General features: G+C 43.6%; 1 protein-coding gene across 1 annotated transcript; it reads right to left on the minus strand.

Moving 5' to 3' along the window:
• Nucleotides 1-4,717, minus strand: kbtbd8 (kelch repeat and BTB (POZ) domain containing 8; the record flags this gene model as incomplete). Its single annotated transcript, XM_083908071.1, has 4 exons — nt 1-464; nt 2,040-2,859; nt 3,718-4,024; nt 4,506-4,717. Coding segments are annotated over 4 exons (1,803 nt in total), but the record flags the coding sequence as incomplete, so codon positions are not given.
• Between the last annotated feature and the right edge of the window lie 6,754 nt (nt 4,718-11,471).

An 11,471-nucleotide genomic window follows, 5' to 3' on the forward strand; every position in this document is an offset into this window, starting at 1 on the left:
TCAAAGCACTTTCTGTAGACACTGCGGGTAAAGTTTGGCCACCACGCATTCAAAATGGCGACCCAGGTCCCAGAGGCGGTCGGGCGTCTCGTAGACTTTGGTCCATAGGTCCGCCTTGTCGTCGTACTGGTAGAGGGAGTTCTTGCGGCTGGTGCGGAACACGTGCTCCTCCACCATGACCTGCGTGGCCCGCACGAACAGGTGGAGCTTGCCCTGCAGCAGCATGGCCTTGATGTACGGGCTGGTGGCGTGGTCGAACGGCAGGTCCCGCTTGCGGCCCCACGCGTTCCTCTCGATGTCGTAGACCTCCACGGTGAACGTGCGCTGGTGGTTCCTGCAGATGCCGGCGATGTAGTAGATGCAGTTCTTGTGCAGCGCCGCCAGGCCTTGACTCCGGGGGACGCTCATGGGGGGCAGGTGACTCCAATAGTCCTTGCGCGGGTCGTAACAGAAGAAATATTCACCTGCGTTGCGGGAGAACGAAAAGGGACAAAGTTCAGCTGTGGTCAAGCGTCAAGTAATCAGTCAATCACATGTAGGCCTGCAACTCTTATTTCTATAATGGATTAACCTGTCACAAACCAAAATTAATTGGTTTTAAAGACTATTTTACGTTATATTGAGGGAAGAAACCAGAAAATAATCACATTTAAAGGCGCCATATGTAAGAATGTGGCCAAAAATGGTTACTACATTCAAATTCAAAATACCGAGGTCTTTTAGGTTTCATTTTCTGACGCAACTGGCAACCCGTGGTTGCGCGGCAGCTGAGACTCTACTGACTGCAATGATTGGTAGACGGCGGTAGGTGGCGCCACATGACGCCAAAACATGATTTCAAAACATAAACATGATTTGCAGTCTGCAAAATATTTTTTTTAATGCAAATATTTTGTCTGTACTGTTGTTGTTGGTGAGTTCAGTTTGTTATATGAACATTATTCCTGAGTCTCTGTGACATATTAGGAGGATTTTATGGCCAGTTGATTTAGATTTAGTACATAATGCACCTTTAAGCTAAGAAAATTTGCTTTAATTCTTTAGTAAACATTCAAATCTGTCATCAAGAAAGGTGAATTAAGTACTGTTGATTTGAGGTTGTGGCTGCAATAATGAATAATTTACTAAAGTAGTTGCCAACTCTTCATAACTCTTGGTTTTTCAGCTTGATATAAATCAATATTTTCTAAGTGTCTTTATCCCATATCATAAATACATCATTAAAAGTGAATGATGTTGGATTGTGAACAAAACCAAGACATTTTTGAGTAATCACAACTCTTTAATAGAGTTGTGATTATGTAAGAAACGCCACTATCATCACACACACACACACACACACACACACACAACCATCTCTAATGTTTGCATAGAGAAAGAGAAAATCCTGTGTTGATGCTAGAGGTCAGAGCGAAAAGCACCAGACTTCACAGATGATGGAAACACAACATTGACTCATTTCAACAACCATCAAATTATCAACAACCATCAAATCTTGAAGCAGATGGCCTACAGCAGCAGATGTCGTGCAACATTATTCTGTGTTGCGTGTACCTACTCAAGAACCATGATGTTTTAACACCATTTCCCATCATCACCTTGACTAAAAGGATCACGTCAGGCTTATTTGGGATCAACCAGATCAGCCCTCCCACCCCTCAAAATGAGATTCAACTCTGTAGAGTACAGTATAGGCCAGGCAACAGAAATTACACCATAAATGGAGAAGATATGGAGCATGTGCATAAAGCTACACGCTTTGTACACATTCCAAACACAAGAAGATGATGACATCATTCAACTAAAGTTGCATTTTGTTGGCAAGGTTGGCTTTTTCCAGACTTTTTCATTTTGGGACCAAAATGCCAGTTCTGTGTGGATGAAAAGCCTTTGTGATACAAAAGTTTTGCAGATTCTACTAAAAGAAAACGCTTCTAATGAGCCGAGAGAGTCTCTTTCCTAAAGTTAAAGATGGAAAAAGTCCCAACAACATTGTTCACAGAACTAGGACAAAGCAAAACGAAGTTACCAACTCTTACCTTGCAGGACGTAAATCCGGTCCCTGTACTCGACAGCACTATGAAACTCCATGGCAACCGGCATGGGATTGACCGCTGTCCAACAGTTGTCCCTGGCGTCGTAGTACTCGACCGACTTCAGCGCGTTCCGCCCGTCGCCTTCGTAAACCCGACCACCCAGCGCGTAGAGCTTCCAGCAGCAGTGCACGAGCCTGCAGCCGATCCTCGCTCTCAGCAGGGGAGCGCGCGGAAGCCAGCGGTTGCCGGCGTGCTCGTACTGCCAGAAGTCGCTCTCGGCTCGATGGTCGATGGACACCTCGCTGTTGCTCGGCCGGTAACCGCCGGCGATGAAGATGTCGTTCTCCGACGTGACCAGGATCCCGACCTCGCGGAGGTCGTTGGGCGGTTTGCAGAGCTTGAACACCCTGCCCGTGGCCGTGTCCAGACAAGGCACCGTCTGCTTCTTCCCTGAGTGTTTGTGAGCGGCGTCGAAGCAGATGACCATCTCGGAGGCGGTCATGCCCAGACGCTGTGGGCAACCGTTGGTGCCGGTGAGGCGGGCTTTGGCCTCAGCAGGGTCTTTAGACAGGGACATGGCACAAGCAAAGGGGTCGGGTATCCGACTGAGGAAGGCCTCATCCAGCAAGGGCAGACGGATGCACTGGGAAAACACCTCGGCGAGGTGGGCCTCGCGACCACGCAGATCGTGCTCCAGCCAGAGGACGATGCTCTCGTAGACGTGCTCCTCTTTCTCCACGTTGAGGTCGTCGTTGTTCAAGATACTGACCAGCTGCTCCTTGGTCATCTGGAGAAACTCCTGCTCCCGGGACACACATACGAACTAGAACAAAAAACATAGAACATGTGTCAGTTATTAACAGCCAGACAAAGCACTATTACAAGACTATAATGAACTTAACTGAATAACTTAAGGTCTGTTGAAATTTGTGGCTACAAACTAGGAAATTCCAACTTCCAACTACAACTGAAACCACCAGTAACGCAAAGAAGTGTCCTTGTTATAATTGAGGCAACCATTTTTCGTCACAGTTTCTACAGCAGCGGTGTAGGTGGAACCTTCCTACCAAGCGTGGCTAATTAGTGGTCATTCTTACACACTGAAACTTTGAGTAGCAACGGACATTATCGACAGGGACGGGCCGATCCGATCCAGTATCGGTACTGGGTTCCGATACAGACGTGATTCACAGATCGGAAATGTCCGATTCCAACTCTAGAGATTTCCAAGCCCATCTCTTGTCTGCTGAAATGTTTCCACAAGTGATTCCCTGACTGCTCTGCTAGCTAGCTGCAAAAAGCAGAACGGATTTCCTGAACGGCGGCGTGTCTCAATGAGACGCGAAGTAATGATGCACTATCCGTTCAGGAAATCCATTCCACAGTTTACAGCCAGCTAGCAGGCGAGCATTATTGACCAGGAGCGAAGAAAATCAGCTCTGCAACCTCCTGCAGCCGACGTAATCCCGGCCGTCACCGCTTTACAACGCCTGCTCGTTGAGGAGAACAGTACTGACAGTGGCTTAAAAACAATGAAAATCACGCTCCTCCGTCAGAGTTTACGTTAGCTGGATTATACCGTTTTTGGCCGGCGTCGCATGAATTTGGCCGGCCAAAAAAAAATCGTCAGATATCCGTGCATCCCTAATTATCGACAGATCAATAACAACTCCACACTGACCTTTTTGCGGATGTAGTCCTGCGAGCGTTCCCTCAGCTCCTGGTGTCCATAGGCATCAGCAAACATGTAAACCCCGATGCAGTTCTGCGGGTCAAGGCGGCTGATCATGAACTGGGCACACTGGTCCTGTAGTGCGGGAATCTGGAAAATGCTGGCTGCAGTGAAGAGGGCCTGGACGTTAGACTCGGAGAGCGTGACCCTGGACGTGTAGGCGTAGTCCAGGACGAGGTGCATGGATTCGGACTCCACCCCGACAATTCTGACCTCGCGCTGGCTGCTCTCTGTAAGGCCACTGGTGAACATGGACCTGTTTGGGGAACAAATTCCCGTGTTAACAATGAAATATGATATAAATAATGACATTTATCTCAATATTAAACCAGTAAAAGTTGAATATTTGTCTTTTCTTGGAGGACCTGGGGTGTGCTTAACAATTTATACACAGAACAAAGTGTTGAAATATACATGAAAGAGGTAGCTTAAATTAAATTAAAACATGGTTACTAGTAGGGACAGTGGATCAACAACTCCTGTGCGCCACGGTGTAAAATTTACGATATTGTCTACGGACTTTGGTGCAGGGAGTAAGACACAAAACCTCACTTTTCAGTCAGATAAGGCTTTCTACCACTGAGATAAAGTGGATAACATAATCTTAAGATAGCATAGACCCAAACAGACATGTATTTTATTAAGTGACCCCTTAGCTAAGTGGCTGAACTTGTATTCCTGAAATGTTTCCCTACTTTTAATAAAGTACAAACTCGTGGAAAAAAACAAAAACGTACCTAAAATATGGGCTGATTGCTGCCAGGACGTTTCGGTGACACGCGAAAGTCTTGCCATGGTCCACTTCTACAACGATGTCCGTGAGCTGCGCTTCGTCGTACAAGGCTTTGAGCTGCTGAAGGATGGTGCAGGCATGAACGGCGTCTACCCCGTTGTAGTTGGTGGTCGGAGGCGTCCCATTTTGTACTTGTGACAGCTTCCCTACCTCTGCACGTGACAGAAAACAGAGAAAAACATCATTAAAAAAACATTAACGTTGGTGATCGATCACTTTGAGTGGGTATTACAGTCTACTCTCAGCGAAACCAAAGCAGAAGGACACAAAAATGGGATAAATGACATTACTAAGGTAACTACTGTACCTTTGTAGCTTGTATAAACACCTATATTTTAAATATTACTGTGCAAGTACAGCAAATCTTAGAGAAACGTTTGTTTCTTTCAGGGAGCGATGAACCAATACTATAAGAAATCCAACCCTAAATTTCGCATAAATGCCACGGTAAACATAGTTTGTTAGCCGTTTCTTTTACCTTTATAGTAGCCGAACATTTATTATTCAGTCACAGTTTTTGAATTGGTTGGGTGGTAAATGCATCAGCACAAATATGTCATTAACAGTATTATCAGTATCTGTAGACACTCAAACGTTGTGATTAGGGTTAGCATATCATCACCGATACCAACGACACAACCTCAGGTATCGGCAGACACCAATATCAGCACCAATACAGTCATTTTAGACCCTTTAAAAGTATTATGCTGTTTACACATTTGTGCTAGAAACTAAAGATTCTTCAATTCTCCAACTGTGTAACATCAACACTGCTGATTTATTTTTACAATTTTACCAGAGAGTTTAGAGAACCGTGCACTATACAGGAACATCCCTAGTGGTGCTATCAAAGTCGGACAAGACGTGGAACTGAGACACGCAAAGTTCGATTTAATTTGACCTTTGTGGGCCAATAGTGTATTAATCCAACTTATATTAAAACTAATCACCACGACAACCTTGTTTCTCTGATCAGCTTGTTTGTGACTTGAATCTAAAGCTGACCACGTTGCCACAAGAATAACAAATGGGCCTGTAAACGCTGTGTGCTTCCCCTATAACGAGGATCTGCAAAATCAACATGCTTCTCCGCATGCGTGTCGTGGCAAGTTATATCTATATATTATTATATATACTATATTTACAATTTTTATTTTTAGTGTGTGAAATTAGATGTAGTATGCATGCCAGGTGGCTAGGTGGCACTGTGAAGCACTGCCATACAACAACACCGGGAGCGCAGGAGCGTTGAAACGTCCTTCTACTTCTCTCTAGTAGCGCGAAGTAGCAGCTAAAGCAACTTGAATGTACGACTGACGGATATAAACCGACATCTTTGTTGTTGTTTGGCTGTGCTGCACGTGGATCTGACGTCAACGCGTACGGAGCAGCTCAGAGCGCAATTTCGCGTTTTCAACCCTTTAGACGGGAACGCGGCAGTGGAGCGTTTTTAATATTTCCACTCTGGAGGTTTTTTTTGCGTTTTTAAGCCCCAAAAACGATGTCGCCGTCTTAAAGAGAGGCACATCTGATAAAATATGTTGTCGGTTTCACCCGGGAGCGTTGTCGCGTAAGACCAGCCTTAGTGCATGCGTCATGTCAAATTGAGAGTTAATTCTCCCACAAAGAAGAATTTAATTGATTCAGCTAACATGCACGTTTACAGTCTGTGCAACGAGAATCAAGAAACATACATGATTTATCAGTGATTTTGACCAGTATCGGTCGGGAAAAGTGGTATTGGGGCACCCCCTGGTCTTTAAAGTTTAATTTCATTTGACCTTTAAGGGCCAAGTGTGTATCAATGCATATGAAAACTAGTCACCATTGCAACATCAGCCTGTTCGTGACTTAAATCTAAAGCTGTCCATGTTGTCACAAGAACAACACACGGGGCCTGCAAGACTCGTGTGTGGCTCCCCTATAACGAGGGTCTGCAAAGTCAACATGTTTCTTAGCGCACGTGTCGTTGCAAGTTATAAGAGTGTCAGCACAACTTCTTGTGCTGCCCGTTTCACTACTGCAGCATTAACCGAGCGGTTGTGGTTGCTAAAAATGAATGAATAGATAAATAAATAAACTTTTGGTAACCAACAAATAACCTCGTGTGGTGACAGGACAAAGACCCGAGGCGAGTGAATAGAGAACTACTGCCTCGCCAGGTGGTAGCTAGCCCGGCTAACTCCTCGCACCGCAGCCCCGGCGTCCGCAGCGCTAGCGATTTCGACCAACTTTTAACAGAGAAACGAGTAAATAATTCGACGCGTGAGTGTCTAATTGTCAACAAGCGCATCTCGAGTTTGAATTAGCTCGCTGACACGCGAGCTTAACTTTTAGCAGACAAGCTAGGAAGCGAGCTAATGTTTTAAGCTAGCTTTTCTTTGACAACACTGCGAGATGTGATAGAGCGATAACAGGGGCGAAAAAAAAAACTCCGGTGTTTTTTTTTTAAATCCCCCCCTGCGTTTAAACTCACGCAAACAACGATTCACGTTTATGCATACGTGGTTAGCGCCGATACGAGTAAAAACAAAAAAAACAAGTACACACTTTTATCTTGCCCTTTGTCTCTTGTCACAAAACAAGTGTTTACACAATCAGCTGTGGACTGTGAGCTAACCGGCCGAAAGTTAGCCACACGGCTAACGCTAGCACACAGACGGCAGGCTAGCGACGAGCTACACAACACTTTTGGAGGAGTCGCGAGTCGGAGACCCGACCCCGTTCGACATGTCACCGCTCTCTCCGCGACTACGCGGGGGCAACACTCGGCGAACACACCGGCACACACACACAAAAGAGGAGGGGGAGGAAAAGAGGCCATATTTGAGTGGTGAACACACAAAACAACAGAGTATTTCGCTAACCTCCACTGGCAGCCATTCTCTCCAGTCTGTCTCGACCGGGGCTCATCGAGAAACGTCAGTGAGTGAGTGCACGGCGAAACGAAGCCCCCCGGAAACAAGGGCCGGCCAATCAGAGGCCCGAGCACGGGTCGTCGCGGCCAATCGGAGGCCCGAGCACGGATCTGCGCAGCCAATCAGCGCGCTCTCGTCTGAAATAAGGAAGAAGGAGGAAAAAATAGAAAGTTAGTTGTTGCACTCGGTGTTTTCAAGTCAAATAAAAAGTCATTTCAGACTATTAGAACAGGTGAATACAAAGCAATAAAACATGTTAAATATTAAAAAAATAATAATTTTAACAACCCATTACCCACTTTGCATAAGCTACATTACCCCCACTCACACAACAGTGTGTTTATATGCATGTTAAAAATCCAATAATAGTCAGGCTAAGATAATAATTCGGTTTTCTTAATGTCATGCAAGTTAGCCCGATTAAAATGCCTTTATAAAAGTGACTCCTTTCTAAATTTCTAAATTTGTTCTGAAGTTTATTTAATATTCTTTCTTTTTTTTTTCTTTCTCCAGCACCTCATTCTTTTATAGATCAAGGCGATAAATAAAAGTGTGCTAACATTGTGTGCGTAAAAATCCAAAGTCTGCGTCAAACACGATATTGAAAACCTCCCCAAACTCGAAAAACTTGCATTTGAAATATGAAATAAGCCATTTTCGAATTTTCGAGTCCTGTTCATTTTTGGATCCACAGATTTGTTCGAGTATGAGCTACATAAAATCCAAATATTGTCTAATTTATTTCAAAATGGCTTACTTTTAATTTTCCATGGATGGATGGACAAACAATGGAAAAATTACTTGTTTTTTTCTCTACTTTATAAGAGGTTGAGTATAAACAACACTGGAATGTCAACACTTTTCTTTTTGTAGTTCTTAAAGTTTAACAGTGCAACAGTCTGTATTAAAAAGAATTTATATATATATATTTATCTTTATCATAGGTTTTGCAGCTCCAGATTACATTTATTTGGGTGGAGAGGCAACAAAAATGTCTCTTTTCATAATAAAGTTTGCAGAGCCCTGTCTTAGTCTGACTACTAACCAGTGACGGTTGCTGGTCTTTGAAACAGGGGATCTCATTTCAGGCCCAGTTATTTACACATAAATTCTTATATGAATTCTGCAAACGATCAACTAGAACAAAGAAATGCGCAAATTATATAAAACAGAAATATTATAACATTGTGTTTTTTAGTTACAGTGTATATGTACAAATGAAAATGCAGAAAAGGTTCTGATGTCGTGTATGTTCCTGCTGTCAATGCTGTCGATCAAAAACTGGTTTCCTCCAATCCTCACGCAGAAGCCCAGTGACGGACATGTTGGCAGGAAAACCTCCTGAAAAATGAACAACACCAGTTTTGACAAACCAAAATGATTCAGTTTGAATGATTTCTTTGTTATATGGAGCAAAGAAACCAAGAAAATATTCACACAAAAGCTAAAACTATCAGAAATCTTGTTTTAATCATGAAAAAAGCTTCAAACCGATTATCGATTATCGAAATAGTTGGCGATTAATTTAGTAATCGATGAATAATCTGATTCTTTTATGAGAAAAGTTCCCTCATTCTACTCTGGAGAATGTATCTCCATATAAACATGTAAAAAAAACTAGATCTTTCAGATAATTAGCGTCCGTAACAATGCTAAAGTACATCCAGATTCACAACTTCATGGCCAGCAGTTAATGGGAGACTTAACTTAGTCCCTAACTTTGTCAAAGGTTTTATAAATGTCTCAAAATACAGTTAGGCTTCGCATCCACGCACCTAAATATCAATAAAAAAGTGTAAAAACTGACATTACAAAGTGCCTGGAAACCTAAGTTTTCCACTCAAACCTCTGAAGATAATTATTCTAGACTGAATCTTTAGTGTTTGTGGCAGATATTTTTGACTGCGAACATCAAAGATATAACTTAAGGCGAATAAACTGGTAATTGAAAATGTTCAGATGTTTAACATGGCAGATACCATGAAGTCTCACGGCAGTAATATATATATATGTATATAAAAACTACAATATTTATGCTCTAGGAACGTTGTAAATGAGACCAAACACTGTAGGAGTGTGAAGCAGGTGTTGGTGGCGCTCTTGGCCGAGTCCTCACCGAGCGTTTGCCAGTACCTCACACAACCATACTTCAAAAAATAAAAAAAAATCCCTTTAACTCCTTTCAGCTTCCCTCTCACATCAAACCCACTTTCCCATTACGGGCTGCGTCGGTGTCTTGAAGTGTTGCCTGTTTTCACAGCCAACTTGGAGAATTTCCATTATATGTTTCAAATGCTAATTTTCAACAGTTGTCAACACAGGAATTTTTCCTCTCGAGAAACGTCGCCAGAACCTTAATAAAAGACGGATAAAACCCTCTGACGGTGCTTCAGCTCGGGGATCGTGAGGGTAAACATGCTGACTCCTGGAAACAATGGCCCTGTCACTGTCGCACTACTGTTTAAAATATAGCGCACCACGTACAGGGCCTGTATTATATCATAAAATATACTGCATAATATATTATTCATCCGTCCATATCAGTCTTTTTCACGGCGGCGTATTTTGACATGTCACAACAGAGGAAAAGCCCAAGAGTAAATGGAAAGCGGGACGATGGCTGGATTTCCATTAAAGGGGCGATATGTAAAAGAAATAAAAGTGCAAACACTATCGCCTTCAAAATGGATACTGTGACCCTAAATCAAACGTATTGTAAATGCAGTGTTGAACCTCTCCTTTTCCTAGACTCGAGGTTCTTGTGGGTCGAGAAAGAGAGAGTTCCTGAAAGACAAAGACAAGGAGACACAAGCGCAGCATTGTTTATGTAAGGCTTATATGTGGGTTTGTCCGTGGTTTCCATGATGGCCCCACCCATGTTAGTGATACCATATAGGACCAGCCCTTGCCCGCTTAGTACCCAGGTATCCGTCCAGTCCAGAGTGGTCCTGGCCCACATATATGTTAGTTATGGAGGTCGACTTACATACATTAACTTGTTTTGATGGTCAAAAACCTCCTAGCTCCTGCAAACCAGCCGATCAAAATCTCTCCTGACTGAAGCTCTCTTCAGCCGTGCCGTTTCAGACCGAAATGTCAACCCCAGAAGACAGAACTGTGTTGTGATTGGCCAGGTACCTGGAAGTGGCGTAATTAGCACGTCAGCGCTCAGAAGCGCAGCTCCCCCCTCTGGAACGTTGGATGCACTGCTACTCATTATCAAAACACCTATCACCTTTTACGGCTTTGACCCGGAGTCAGACCCAGAGTCAGAAGACACTGTCCCTCGTGAAACACCTCCACAACGGACGTTCTTCTTCTTCTGCGGTTCAGTGTACGCAACCGGATGTGTCCGGACTAGTGAAAGTCTGCCGTTACAATTGATTTGCCTCGGGTGCACTGTGGAGTCGGTATGAGTGTTTCTAATGCCATGCTAACATGTACCATTGACTCGCGCTAGCCATAGCACCAGAGAACTCTGCAACTAGGAGAACTGAATGAAATTTCTTGAAAACGTCTCCAGACGTCTCCATCACACCGGCTGAGTCGGAAAATAGGTCTCATGTCCAAAATTCCGAACTATCACTTTGATAATAGTACCTGGTACCCACCATTTTTTACCGTTACAGCGAGCATACATGGCCGCTGTCCTTCAAAGCCCTCTCCACTTTTACCCATTTCCATTTTTCATGTCCAATGCAGATCCTCGTCTTGCTTCTCTTGTCGAGACATTTTTGAAAGGGCTAGCAGGCCTTGAAACCTACAAGGCCTGCTAGAAAGAAGAATTTCAAAACCAGACTTGAACACATTTCCTTAGACTCTTGTGACATTTTAAAGCATTTTTATGACAATACAAGTGTTTAAGGACACCCTATTTTCACTGCTTTGGTATTATTAGACCAGTTTCTGAACCAAACAGAGCCACCGATGTCCTCAGCAACACGTTTGCTTTCCCTTCAGCGACATGCAAAAATGACAACGGTTGAAAAAAC

The sequence above is a fragment of the Microchirus variegatus genome, assembly GCF_963457635.1.
Source record: "Microchirus variegatus genome assembly, chromosome: 21".
NCBI lineage: Eukaryota > Metazoa > Chordata > Actinopteri > Pleuronectiformes > Soleidae > Microchirus > Microchirus variegatus.